Here is a 15,208-nt window from a genome sequence, read left to right as displayed (position 1 = left end):
AATGCCTTATATTTCAAATACTTAGCCACAATTTCTGAGACCTACAATTTATCATGGCTTAATAAAGTAATGGTCCAGATGCACACTTTTGTAAGTTGAATACAAATGTCTGTACTTACGCATTTCTCCTTTCGAAAAAAACCACATACTTGCATAAAAATGAGTACACAAGACTTTATATATTTGGATACAATTGCTACTGGCTGTAGTCAACCCACAAAATGGGTTAGTATAAGCTTCCATCTATATAATTTGAATAAGGACTTGTAGCCCTCACTAAAACCAAACCAATTACATGCTTCCAAAAAAAACAGACGACTTGAAAAGTAGGCTACATTCACAAACTACAAGCTTAAAAACACAAATATAGTATGACCATGTACCGTGGTGACTGTGAAACCTGTTTCATTGGCACTAAAACATGAGCGCCTAAAATGTCTAATTGAGACTTGAAATGCATGGAGTGAAACAACGAAAACCATTGTTTTTCTTGCTTTTTGGAGAGTTTTAGGTACTCTGCATGTAAGAGAGACATCTTGATTATAAAGAAAACTCTCATATGTGTTATTCAACCATTTCCCTTGGCGTTTTGCCTGAGACTTGCCCACAAGTGAAACATTTCAAGGTGAAACACAATGTTTTAGGGGGTTACCTTGCCATGTAAATCACGTGTTTCTAATGTATATATGGATTGATTGCATCAAGCCTCAAGAGTACGTTTCTCATATTGTTTTGGAGGCGTATACTTCCATTTGGTAACTTAGTTGGAAAACAGACGATATGGAGCCCACAAGCTCCACCAAAATCAACCACAAACACCTCTCATACATGAAGACGCGCAAGGCTTCTTCCTGATTGTCTTCAATGCAAGCAAATCAACTTCTTCCTTCACTTCTCTCCTGTGCTATATATAACCCACCAAGAAGCACCCTTCACGTTCCTCGATTCTCCTCCATCCCCAATTGGTTGTGATGGTCCATGAATCTCTCTCCCTCAACATCAAAGGCAGATGCATCTCCAGCGCAGTAAAAAGAGATGGCAAGGACCCCCACACAGCTCGAGGTTTCCTCCCATCCCATCCCATCCCATCCCATCTCTATGATGCTCTAAACAGAAAAACAAACCACACGTTTCATGCAGTACATGCACAAGGTGCTTACGCTGTCCCAAAGACCACACATTCCACAAGACGAGGCACCGGCAACAGCTTTAACCATCGGTTTGGATCCGTCATCTTGTATACTCCATAATCATCACGACTTGCTTGAAGTAGATAGACGAGAGAAGAGTACTCCGCTGACGAGTCACAGTCCACACGAACCCCTTCACATGCAAGTGTGACTTCAATCTTGCACAGAGGTAAAGGAATCGTAGCCATTTTTGTGCTCTGAAAGCATTTGTTGTGTCACCTACATACGTTGAAATGATGACATGTTGAATAATGAATGGGTATAACAACTTTCATCAGGAAAGACATGCAACACTGAGAGGGACTCTCTGTAGGTTACAACACCAAGGTTGCATTTACATCTACCTTTCCATAAGCATCACCATTTCACAATGAGGTGTATGTGGAAACAAATCAACTGCCACTGCTTTTACTGGGCTAAAAGGTTTTGATATAGGCATTGATTTCACTCTCTGCCGAGCATGGCCTACCACACCTCTCTTCCAAGCATTTCTCCCATTGTTAACAGGCTTGGATTCCTCGCCCTCTGTTACAGGTGTACAGAGTTCTACAGCATTCGCCAGCAGTGTCTCTGGGTTGCACGATACATACCTGTTTGCCCATGTGTATTCAAAAATAACAGCAGAGTAAATAACACGTGCAAATTGATCTTGTGGAGTTCTTTGACAGTAAGTTAATACTTACACCAGCCGTCGGATTTGTTCGTGTGTCCTTAAAAGCTTTATAACCTGATCAGCATCAAAATGGTGTTAGAAGCCCCAAAAAAAACAAAGAGAATCAATCTATGATCCTGCACACCCCAAAAATGCACGTACTGAATGATGAAGCCCGCTGCGGGGAGGATCCACTATCACCACGACAGACGTAAATTTATTTCCATTTTGTGAAGCGCTTCCTTGTGAACAGTTACCATCTTGTGCTCTTTTCTCAACCTCATCAACAGTGGCTTTGTTCTCATTACAAAGGTACTTCTTCAATAGTCTATGCATGACATCTTCAGCCTGAAATAAGCACCAGCTGTATTACTCAAAACAAGAAAAGAACAACTCTGCAATGGTGAAGGAAAAAAGCATTGCATGAAAAGCACCATTTGCCAGAAGCAAACACAACAATTACACTCTTTGACGCTGAGGAAAAGAAAAGAGGCGAGACATTAGCTGATCTAAACCCACATATTTGCAAACATACAGACAAGGCTCGCTCCAAGATTCTTCTATAGGAGTGAGTGTATAAACTATTGGACGGTTCCCTTAATAAATAAGGAAAAACAATAATTCGTTTGCAAAAATGATTCGGCTGGGGAGGCATACTAGCAGAGCCACTGATATTTCCTCATGAAGCAGGTCAAATGTGTTTACTTATCATCACTTAGCAGATCTGAGTCCAAATGCATGCAGATACACCCTGCAAAGATCTAATCAGGCCAAAATTCTGATTCCCAGAATTCAAAGAATGTAATAACCACGCACCCTTAACTCCTACCTTTCTAAAGATTTGCTGACTCTGAAAACTGTTGAAGCTCGATCATATCCAAAGCCAATCAAACAAGCAAACAGAAACACAGCTACTTGAAGCTGGATTTTCGAGCATACTTAAAATGTGCTAACCTTCCCACACACAAAGTCACAATTTTTTATGCCATTGATATGAGCATTAATCTGGGCGTCTTGCACAGCTGCCTCATTCATTTCAATGCCAACTACCTGCCCAAACTTTCAAGATAAGAGACAATGATAGAGTCACAGCTGTAGAAAGAACTGTTGTCAATCCTTCACAAGTAAAAAGAAGGTAATACCATCCCAACCCGTCGTGCTAGTGTTAGCCCTATGGTACCCGTGCCACAGCAGACATCAAAAAGAAGGGTCTCAGAATCCAATCCTGCCCAGTCACCTGCCAAAGTGTAGAGTTTCTCAGCAGCCAGGGTATTGACCTGCATTCCCAGAATCACAAGAGATATTAACCACAGAAAGAAATTACAACCTGCTCTGTATTAATTCAAAAATACCTGAAAGAAGGCAGTAGGAGAAATGCGAAAACGAAGATTGCATAGGTGGTTCTACCCGTGGTATTGAGAGTGGTGTTAGCGGTGAATCAGGAGATGCAGCATTTGATATACCTTGATGATCCTGCCAACATCAGAGGCCTAGCATTCAGCGTCTTCAAAGACTCTGGACATTGTTAGAAAAAAGAATCACATTTCTCTCAAACGTTTAGGTGAACCAAAATACCAGTTGAAAACCTTTCCATGCCATGGAGCCACATATTACGTAAAAGGACAAGAAAAGATAATAGCTGGCTTTTACTAACAACATGAGACTCAAACAAGGAATATAAGAATTGACACTACTCAGCCTTTTACTGGCTGCACCTAAACCTTCAACAGGCTTTATGACAATCTTGGGGATCAGCTCCCAAACCTAGGCTTCAAGCTAGAAGAAATGAGCACCATACAGACCAATCACACTTTAATGAGCAAGAGACATATCAGTGAGCCGAGAATGTCAAATTTACCAACTTGTAAAAATTCGTTTTGACCCTGATGGTTATGCTTTGTTTTGCTTGCTTTTGCCAGATAGCCATCTTTCAAAGTAAACCAGCTAAGCACTTGCCCACCTGACTGAAGGGATGAGGGTTCACCACAGAGGGTCAGCTAAGCACTTGCCCACCTGACTGAAGGGATGAGGGTTCACCACAGAGGGTTCAACTCAGCTGAATAAAGACTGCCTTTTCAAAGTCAATTGCCTCTTCATCACATCCCACACCCCCCAATCCCTAAATTAAAAAAAAAACATGCCACCCAAAAAAACAAACATTCCAACCCACTGGTTGGTTGTGCTCCTAGCACCAAATTTCAGAATGTTACGGATCCCCTGCCCCCTGATTGGTATCTAGTTGACTGGTGCTGCATTCCCAGAGTCACATCTCAGTACCTTTGCTTCGGCCATCTTCCTTGTTGTCCCTGATGTTTTTTAATACCTTCACCTTGGTGACTTTCATGGCTTTAGTCTTCAGAAGGTGCACATTAGCTTGGCCACAAAAGCATTCATAACCATTGACCATTCGCCGTTTGGATTGGCTACCAGGACGATGGTGACAGGTTTTGGCCTGTAGACCATTGTCAAGTTCCCTTTTTCACTGTCAGGGTTTTTTCTCTTCACATGTTCTGCCAGCAAGTGCTCTACATCAGGCATACTTGGGGTACCCCTTTTCATCACTTATGGCATGGTTCTAGCCCAAGAAGATCATTTGTTCTGGTTTTGGTTTGTGATGTATCATAGATTTGGAGTGGGCACTGCCTGGCTTACCATATCCTGTCATACATCATGTCCACACCATCACTCGGGGAGCATGGGTTGGATCACCAACACTAAACCCATACTGACATATATTGATACTCCCAGATCTTGCCACTACATTGTTTTATTTTCTCACATTGACAGCTAACAGACCCCATTCTATGGTCACACCCAACTCCTGCCACCCGATATCAAAGGTGTGATCTCATTTGCTAGTCTTACAGCCTGAATATTTGAAAGCCCATTGCTGCAAAGTTGTTGATCATCACCAGATTTCTCCGATAAGCACCATGCTAATTCGGATGGACCTCACACATACGATGAAGCACCAATCTGGAGATTCTCAGTCAGTCACCTATCCTATCGACTGCTATCATGCCTTGTTATCTAAGGCCCTTTCTCACTCAGAATGTTTCCAGCCTTGCTGTATATGTTGAGAGCTGTTTTGAAGAAACTCAAATTTAGATGTTACAACCCATGATACACTGATAATTATGCTGGAAAGAAACTTTGCAAACAAGACCTAGAACCAGAATTCCACCAGGAATGCACATGTACTGCATTTAACCCAAGATACTATCTGCCAGTGATATAGTCATGCTGAGAATTCTGTGAAGAAACTTCTAGGGTTCACATTGAGGAAACACAGAGTGTACAACCACAATGGAAACATGAAGACATAGACAGTGACGTGCAAAAATCTAACCCGAAACGCAAAATGCAAAACTCAAAATGCAAAAACACAAACAAAAACAGAGAGAGAAGGAGACCTCTCAAGTGAATGAACCAATGTAGTAAATGAATGTAAGAGTGTATAGAATGCTTAAGGGCAAAGCATAGAGTGTCGGAGTATGATGTCCACCACAGATGGATCTTGAATGCTGTAATAACCACCAGTCGGAGTACTCGGAGGGTGTAGAAGACCAAAATGTAGATCACTAGAAGCAATAAGATGCTTTCTCAAACTCCTCCTCGTTTTAGGGTTTTTCAATAATTAAGCAATTTTGGGGCTTTTTAAGAGGCTAATCAGTACATAATGCATTTTTTAGCTCAACATCTCCTCTCAGGCCCAAATAGGAATAGAAGGGAAGGCCAACCTAGTTTTATCCCAAGGCATCCCACCCAAAGCAACCACGGCATTGGACAAAGGGTGCACAGTGGCTGCCCAATGGCCTACCAAGACTGCAAGGGCAATGGTTATCTTATTGAGGAGTCCAAGAAGTCACCCTAAAGAGGACAAGGTGTTAAACAAAGTGCTCATCAGCTGCCCAATGGCCTATGAGGTCCTGCTAAGGCGGATGGAACCACATTGAGCCCCTTTTTTGTTTTTTCCCCCTTTTGTTTGGGTTAAGCGATTTAATTAGAGATGGTTTGCGGTTGATTAAGTAATTGTGCTTATAGGGAAGAAGGAAAGGGGTGGTTAGATCCAATATAACTTAAAAAAAATAAGCTAACCCAACCACTTGAGAGTGTCAATGACGCGGAAAAAGGGTGATGGAGTAAGGTGGTGGGGTCAAAGAACTGTTGGTGGAGACAACTCAAGATCTGCTCAAGGATGCTCTGCACAATGAGATGTATAGTATCCTACATATTGAGCAACTCATGTAGCAAGTGCCACTTGGACAATGTCCCTCGTGAAGAAATTGTTCACTTGCCCAAGTGATGCAAAGGAGATGTTGGGTGTAAACTCCCTTTTATCCCGTGTGTATAAACTTACAGGTGTGAACACACCCTTTACTTGTACCCTAACATATAAATATGTTTTTATTCTTTGTGTACCGGGCAACACACTCGTACACTCTTGCTCGATTCTCTCAGCTCACAGCAATATCACTTGCTCATTCAAGTCTTGTATTTAGTCAACACTCCATCTCAACAAACGAGTATCGTAGCTGTTGATTATAGCGTTCGCGCTTCCCAAGAGTGTCACCGGCCACGGAACAGGATCCAATCGATATCAATGAAATTTTGCTTAGCAAAGTCAAATTTGTTGACATTGGTGCACAATTGACCTGGGATTTTTTGGGGCTTCTGCAAGATTTTGGCAAATTTTGTCCATTTTATGGTCTTGGGTTTATGTATTAATGCAATCAGTGTAGATTTGTCAATAAAATTTTGGGGCTTTGCTGAAATTTGAGAATTTTGGCAAAAATGATGTCTAAAATGTACATTGGAAACATTGCTGATGTAATCTTGGTGGTATAAGCAACGAGATTCATCTCCCACTTGTGAAATACTGAAGAAATTGCAAAGAATCTTGGTTTCTTTTGTGTATCAAAAGTACTTGGTCACATATGTATGCAATACATATTTTGGGTAGCTCCCATTGAGTTGATGTATTGTTGAACAATCATTTTGCAGCAGTCTTAGTGATCATTTGCAGATTTGGGATTATTGCAGATGTACTTTTGGTAATACTGCTGAAGTGGGAGTCATCTGGCAATGATGTATGCTTTGAGTATATGTTGAAATTTCAGTTATACTGCTGAAAGTCATCAGTTTTGTTGCTGTACATGTACTTGGACTCATTGACTAAAAATTTGGGCTGATATTAACTAAATATTCAGCTCATTGTTTGCCGTTATAAATTACAGTATTGTCCTTTGGATACATTGTTGACAAATGGCTGCAAATGCTTTAAGAAGTAGTGATACTAAATCCCTTCTTGAAATCAAGAGATTTGATGGCACTGGTCTCGACTTGTGGAAGGACAGGATGCAAGGCATTTTGTTTCTCAAGGATTGTGATGATGCTCTTTTGAAAGTCAAGCTTAAAGCTATGACAAATGAGGATTGGGCTAGACTCAACATGATGTACTTACAGACATTAAGCATCTTGATATAGCTTATGCCATATGGAAAAAGGTGATGGACAATTATGAAAATACAACTCCAAAAAATCAAGTGCATCTCATGCGTACACTTGTAAACATGGAGTTGGATAAGTCTAAACTAACATCAAGGCATTTGAGTGCTTTCACAGGGATTTTGAGCCAATTGCAAGACTTTGGTTTTTGCAGCCCTTGAATGATAAATTGAAGGTCATTTTCTTGTTGATGACTTTGCTTTATAGCTGGGAGTCTTTGGTTGTCTCATTGAGCAACAACCCTACTTTAGCCTTCGATGGTGTTAAGGGCTCTATTCTCAATGAGGAGATTAGAAGAAAGTCCAGTGGAGAAAGCAATGGTTCAGCTAATCATCTTAGAGGCAGGTCAAAAAAGAGGGGTAATGCAAGAAATAAAGGCAAAAGCAGGAGTAAAAGCAAGGGTAAACAACAGAATGTCACCTACTATCAATGTGGACGTAAAGGGCATAAAAAGCCCGATTGTCGCTACTACAAGAAAAAGCAAGAAAGAAATAAACAATAAGAAAAGAAAAAGAAAGATGAATACAACTCTCCCTCAAAAGAAGTAGTAACAGCAAACATTGCATCTAGTGTGGTCATTGAAGAGCTCTCTGACACTGGAGAGATACTTGTTGTAGCCTCATGTAATGATGCAGATGTTATGGCAGCAACAGATGATATGCACATTACTAATGTCACTCCCTCTTTGGAGTCATTTTTTGAATACACTTCAGGTTGCCTAGGCAAGGTTTACTTGGGCAACAATTATGCATGTGAAATAGAGGGTGTAGGTACCATTGACTTAGCCCTTGAAAATGGCCAAGAGTTGATTTTACATGATGTCAGATATGTACCTGTGGCATAAAGAAAAGTCTACTATAAGTTGGACAGCTTAATGCAAGAGGGTATTTTACTACCTTTGGTGGTGGATCTTGGAAGGTCCACAAGGGCTCTATGTTGATTGTTAAAGACAGTAAAAAGGGAACCTTGTATTATTTGCATTGTAAGGCATTACCTGGCAAGTCTTTAACTGTGGCTGAAGTTCATTCACAGATGGAACTTTGGCACAAAAGACTTGGCCATATGAGCCAAAAAGGCCTTCATGTTCTCTCCTCTTTAAGGAGACTTGATGTAAAAGGCTCTAGTCTCTACTTTCGTAACGATTGCATATATGGAGAGCATGTGAAGTCTCCTTATTACTTTGGTGTTGCTAAGGAGTCCAATGCTCTTGACTTAGTACATTCAAAAGTGTGCACTATGTCTCTTAATTCACATGGGGGTGCATGGTACTTCCTCACTTTTACTGATGATTTCAGTAGAAAGTCATAGGTGTATGTATTAAAGAGCAAAAAGGAAGTGTTGGATGCTTTTAAGAAGTTTCATGCTTTTGTTACTACACAAAAAGGGCTTAAGTTAAAAGCTATAAGAACAGATAACGGGGGCAAGTATATTTCTAATGAGTTCAAAAGGTTTTGTGAGATGTATGGCATTAAGAGGGAGTTGATAGCATCTTATAATCTTGTATCAAATGGCATGGCTGAAAGGGCGCGAGTATATTTCTAATGAGTTCAAAAGGTTTTGTGAGATGCATGGCATTAAGAGGGAGTTGATAGCCCCCTATAATCCTGCATCAAATGGCATGGCTAAAAGGTATAATCACACACTTTGTGAGAGAGTCAAGTGCAAGCTGTCCACAGCTAATGCCCCGCAACAGTTTAAGGGAGAGGCTCTTAAAACTACAGTTAATGTGTGCAATTGCTCTCCCAATCATGCATTGGAAAGTGGCATTCCTGAGAGGTTTAGTCTGGCAAACCTACTTCATATGACCATTTGTGTGTCTTTTGGTTGTGATGCTTTTGTGTATATTTTTGTAAATTAGAGGACTAAGTTAGACATGAATCCATCAAGGGCATCTTCATGGAATATGGAGATGAGGGAGAGATGGGATATAGAGTTTGGCTTCCTCAAGATAGGAAGATAGTACACAACCGAGACGTAGTATTTAATGAGGCAAAGTTGCTGAAAAATGCTACACATGCTTACCTTGACAAAAAGAAGGTCAAATTTTAGCATGAACAGCCAGCCATTCAACAACCATTAGCTGAAGATTCTATCCCTTTTGATGTTGAAAATGATCAACAACCTATTGTGCTACAGCCATAAGATATTGGATAACAAATTGATGCACATGATGAAATAGGACAGCAACAAGAACATGCTGAAAATAGGTTACAACAGCAAGAAAATGTTGAAAACCAGCCACTAGGTGATGGTATGCATATACTTGAGGAATGTAGGTCCATTGTCTATTAATACGGACCATTGGGTAAGAAAGTCTACACGTGTGAGAAGGCAATCACAAAGGTTTCAGCTATCTTTGGATTGCATTTTATTGACTGATGAAGGTGAGTCTTTGACATTTAAAGAGGGAAAGTCATGTGAAAACAAGAGAAAGTGGGAGCTTGCTATGCAAGAAAAGATGAAGTCTCTATATACGAATAACACATGGGAGCTTGTACCTTTGCCCAAGGATAGGAAAGCTATTCCTAATAAATGGGTTTATAAGGTGAAATGTATTGATGGGAAGCCCAAATACAAGGCACGTTTCGTTGCTAAGGGCTATACACAGAAGGAAGGCATAGACTTTTAGGAGGTTTTTTCACCAATGGTAAAGATAACTCCGCTTCATGTTTTGTTTGCTCTCATTGCATCCTTGGATTTAGAGTTAGATCAGATGGATGCGACGACTGCTTTTCTTCATGGTGACTTGAATGAAGAGCTATAAATGAAACAGCACTAAGGCTTTGCTATTCTAGGGAAAGAGTACTTAGTTTGTAGGCTGAAATGCATCTTATATGGGCTGAAACAGGCCCCTAGGCAGAGGTATAAAAAGTTTGATACTTTTATGCTCAGCCATGGGTTCAAACGCAGCCATGTAGATCACTGCTTATACACTTAGAAGGCTGATAAGGGAAGCCTTATTGTACTGGTTTTATATGTGGATGATATGTTGATTGCAAGAAAGCATAAGAGTACTTTACATACTCTTAAAAGGCAGCTGCGTTCAACCTTCTTAATGAAAGATTTCGGAGTAGTTGAACACATTTTGGGCATGTGCATTAAAAGAGATAGAGGGCAGCACTTGTTGTTCTGCTCTCAAGACAAGTACATCAACAAAGTACTTGAGAGATTTAATATGGCTGATGCTAAGCTTCTTGGTGTGCCTTTACCACCATATACAAAGCTTAGCAAAGCTGATTGTCCCAAAGATGATGCAATTGCTATTATGATGAAAGGCATACCGTATGCATCATCTTGTGGTTCTTTGATGTATGCCATGGTTGCAACTCGTCTAGACATTGCTCATGTAGTGGGAGTTGTTAGTAGATTCATGTCTAATCCTGGAAAATCACATTGGGAAGCAAGAAAATGTATCTTTAGATACTTAAAAGGTACACAAAACAAGTGTATATGCTATGGAAAGGGTATATTACAACTACAGGGATTTTGTGATTCGGACATGGCAGGAGATCTTGACACTAGAAAGTTTACCAATGGGTATATCTTTACTTTGGTTGGTGGAGGTATTTCTTGGTGTTCAAGGCTGCAAGAAATTGTAGCACTGAGTACTACAGCCATATAAGCTTCTAAAGAAGCTATTTGGCTCAGCCGTTTGGTCAAGGATTTTACTATTTCTTCACGTACTCTAGTGCTTGTTTGTGACAGCCAGAGTGCAGTATGTTTGGCTAAAAATGCCATATTTCACGCACATACCAAACACATAGATGTTTGGTTCTTTGCACGCGTGATGGCAGCAACTTCCAATTCCACTAAATTGGAAGTAGGCTCTTGGGCCTTGGCCGGATTGTCAGTAGCACTGTTTTTCACTAGGGCTGGGCTTGGACAGTCTTTTGCAGTGTGGCCTTCTCCTTTGCATCGACTGCATAAGGGCTTGTAATCCACTGACCTTCTGGGATTTGGACAATTTGGTGAAAAAAGGAGGAAGAGGAACCTAATGTCGGTCTTCATGTGGGGCCAAGAACCATGATGATAAAGATGAAGATGAAGCACCCAAACTAGAATAGCAAGGTAGAAGTCGTTGCCGTGATAGCATCAAAAGAAACACTGTACAATCTGCCGTAGGGGATGTGAGTGTTGAAAGGCAGTGAGAGAGATGCCTATCACTGCCGTCCCAAGATGAAAGGAAATACTCACTGGTGGGTATATGAAAGACACAACGTTCATATGCACTTGTGGATATATGAAAGAGAGAGTCCTAGGAGCGGAGATGGAGAATTCAACTTCTAAGGTGCTAGATATGAAAGTGGAGTATAATCCTAGGTTTTGGAATAAGAAAGAGAGTAAATTGATGTGTGGGTTAGAAGAGGTGGGATGAAAGGGATTTGAAAAGAGTGACTTATATGCTTAAATGAAACAATAGATGTAGATATACCTGATGAAGGATGTCAGAAAATCATCAGATCTTGCATACCAAAAGGAGAAATAGGAGAGGGCTTTGATTCATATGTCTCAAAGTGATTGTGCAAACCTGCACGCCTAATTGAGATGAGGAAGATGGGTTGCCAATCATCCCAAATGTCGCGTGCCCTCTATAATCGAAGAGGTGGCCAACCTCACCAATTTGTTTGCATGGTGTAGCAAAGCTAGTAGGAGGGGTGTAAGCTCGACTATACGTAATGTGTAATACTCTTCAAACTTCTCTATCGTGAGATTGAAATCTAGAATAGGAGAAAACAAAGAAGGTGAAGGTGAAGGTCAGGTGTCGTCTTTCTTGCTAACTTCATAATGCCTCCAATGATGGAGAAGCCTGATAAGATATCATGGGGTCTTGACAAGAAGGTATCTAAGACATTGTGATGATTACGAGTCATGTATGTGCCTTAATAAAACCAAGCCTCCACAACATCCGCATGATTCTCTTTACAAGAGCACCGGCTTTGATACCATGTGAAAAACTGCTAGGGTTTGCACTGAGGAAGCACGGGGTATATGACTATGACAAAAACACAAAGATAGATAGTGATGTGCAAAACTCAAACCCTAAATGCTAAAGGCAAAACTCAAAAAGCATAAACACAAAGATAAATAGGGAGAGAAGGAGAACTCTAACGTGAATGAATCAATGCAATAAATGAATGTAGGAGTGTATAGAATGCTTAAGGATAGAGCAATAGAGTGTTGAAGTATAACATTCACCGAAGACGGATCCCAAGTGTTGTTATCACGAATCGGAGTAGTCAAAGGGTGTAGAAGACCAAAACACAAATCACCAAAAGCAATAGGATGCCTAGTGACAACAGTGGAGGTACCTAAGGATGCTTGCGATGGTTGAAACTGCCAAATGCCGCTATAGGAGTGCTGACTGGAGCTGGCAATGGCTATTTGGGCCCAAACACAGCATTAGAAGCACCAAGCAATAGGCAGCAGCTGGAAGGGCAGTTGCTAGGAGATAGAGCAGCAGATAGAGTGGTGGCAGCAGTCACAAAGGCTGAACAGCCATGTGGAGGAAGGCTAATGGCTGAAATCTGCACTGAAGAGTAAGAAACCTGCATGGAAGGGATGGGCTGAATGGTGTGGGCAGCTTGTCTATTTATGGATGTGGATGGACCCTCCCAAATTAGGGTCTACACAGAAACTCTCCCAAACCACTCCTTGTCTTAGGGTTTTTCATTAATTAAGCATGTTTTGGGGCAGTTTAAGAGGCTAATCAGCATGTAACACATTTTTTAGTGCAACAAGTTCCATTTGACTTTGATTATTGCATCATTAAAACAAAATGTTTGTGCACACCTTAATCACACTCACATATTTAAGACAGTTGTCAAAAAACAGTGAAAATAAATTTGAACTGAGATATAAATCCTGCACCTGAACCAATAGGGCCGTTAGTGGAAGTTGTGGGCAAGCCTGAGCTGCCAAAAGAGCTAGATCTTGTGCCATTCTATGGAATTCCTTCTCTTTCACACTTTCCTCAACACCCTGAGTACAGACCTACAAGTAACTCTCAATGTCCATAAGCACGTAAATTAGTGAGCCATTTAAATCTCAACATACAGCAAAGAAAGAGGGATACTAAACAAACCTGCACAATCAGCATGACTTCATATATGCAGCCTATCCCAAAGGTAGGGGATGTTCTTTTGGAACGACCCTCCCTCACCTGAATAGAAAGGATATAATTAAGAATGACAAGAGTAGATTTTAAAATATGAAAAAAAGGGACAAATTTTTAAACAAAGCGGTTGCACAGTCCACACTAATTGCTGAAATGTCTGTCCCACATATGTCAAATGCACGTTCTCACACCTCCCAGGGATAGAGACTAGCCTTTAAGTGGAGAGGATGAGTTATGCAGGCAGAACAAAGTTGTAATGAGCTGAATTTGACTGACACTATATCATTACATGCTCTATCAGCAGAGAATTTTGGGACATCTGAAATGGATTTGATAAGCTATCCATGCTAGTCAGCACTACCTTGGCCTCTTCCTTTTGGGATTGTGACACAATCATAAGCAGCAAAGACACGCACATCTCATATAGCAAGTGTTCACAATCAGCTTCAGAAACCATACAGATGCAAAGGCACCTATGGGAGTCCACAACAAGAGTAAGACAGGCAGACCAATGTACCCCCAATATACCCAGCTATCAAGATCACCAATGATAGGGCCTAATACTTTCTCAATACCCATGGCAAGTGGGTGCACTCTTATGGGGACATGTACAAATTAGTACACTTAACAACTGAGGCATTTGTTTAATTATGTGAATGATGAGAGAACTTGTTGTAATTGAAAGAACATTGATTGTCACTTAAGATATAGAGTAATGATACGACCATATATACACAGAAAAGTAACAGATGCATTGAGAAGTGAAGATGGGCAACCCCCCCTTCCTCCCAAACAACACCCTGAAAGGATGTATTCTTGCTCACCGTGAGTTTCTTAGGGCTGAGCTCAGTCAAATCAACCTTGAAAGTGAAAAAAGTAATGCTCACTCCAATAGATTATCGAAGAACTACAAATGCACACATGCTCACATACATATAATCAGTATGCAAACCAACCAACTGATTCTTTACAATTTGGAGAGTATTAGAGAATATAATTCAGGCTTTCTTTAAGATTCATATTAGAGAAGAGGTAAGTTGAGAGACTTGATGATGAAGACCTGGAAGCATGAAGATATGCCAGGGTACCCAATGTATGAACAAGACTAATAAACAAACTTGAACAAGAATGCAAAAGAAGAAAAAAGAGAATGAATGGTGAATGCTGATAGGAAAAATTAATGGACAAACAGTGTATGCAAGCTGTGATACAACAGAAAGGAGCAAAGGGCTGCCCAAACAACCACTGTGTCATGTGGGAGTGGGCCAAGGGATGCAGGAGGAATGTGACCTAACGGCAGTAAACCACCACTGCCCAATACCAAGCTCTAATGAAGTATGATGCAAAGCAATAAATGCAACTCCAAAGGCTAGGAATACCAAAAAGCGTGAAAAACAATTACCAAAAATAAATGATTAGCATTTTTAGACCAATCCGAGGCTCCTAAAATTTAGGGGGGGCCTTTCCAATATGGGTATCATGTGAAAGCTCTTTTCAACATACAAAAACAATGTTGAAATCTTCATATGAGTTTTCTATGCAAAGATACATGCATTTTAAGGTTTCACCCTACACATGCACATTGTCCAAACATTTCATGATCATCCGATCTTGCTGATTGTAATTGTTTGTTCTGGCAAATCTAGCTCATACTTCCAAGCATTAATCCTTTCTGTATGCGAGCCTAACCCTAATATGCTCTAAGTTCTGGTCACAAGTGCACCTAATCATGTAATATAGATG

General features: G+C 40.6%; 1 protein-coding gene across 1 annotated transcript in view; it reads right to left on the bottom strand.

Annotated features, from left to right (window-relative positions):
- Positions 1-523: 523 nt before the first annotated feature.
- The window catches only part of LOC148033871 (zinc finger (CCCH-type) family protein), a 124,007-nt gene continuing 109,322 nt past the window's right edge, over positions 524-15,208 (bottom strand). Inside the window, 10 exon segments of the mRNA XM_087681876.1 lie at positions 524-1,409; positions 1,535-1,780; positions 1,874-1,917; positions 2,005-2,190; positions 2,797-2,892; positions 2,985-3,119; positions 3,195-3,243; positions 3,245-3,315; positions 13,219-13,341; positions 13,433-13,510. Coding sequence (XP_087538002.1) covers positions 1,406-1,409; positions 1,535-1,780; positions 1,874-1,917; positions 2,005-2,190; positions 2,797-2,892; positions 2,985-3,119; positions 3,195-3,243; positions 3,245-3,315; positions 13,219-13,341; positions 13,433-13,510 — 1,032 coding nt within the window. The 3' untranslated portion in view covers positions 524-1,405.

This window comes from Lygodium microphyllum, chromosome 7 (assembly GCF_053477565.2).
Source record: "Lygodium microphyllum isolate KBCC chromosome 7, Lygodium_microphyllum_v1.1.10, whole genome shotgun sequence".
Taxonomy (NCBI): domain Eukaryota; kingdom Viridiplantae; phylum Streptophyta; class Polypodiopsida; order Schizaeales; family Lygodiaceae; genus Lygodium; species Lygodium microphyllum.
Note: the sequence above shows the minus strand (reverse complement) of the source record. Positions and strands in the feature narration are given on the sequence as shown.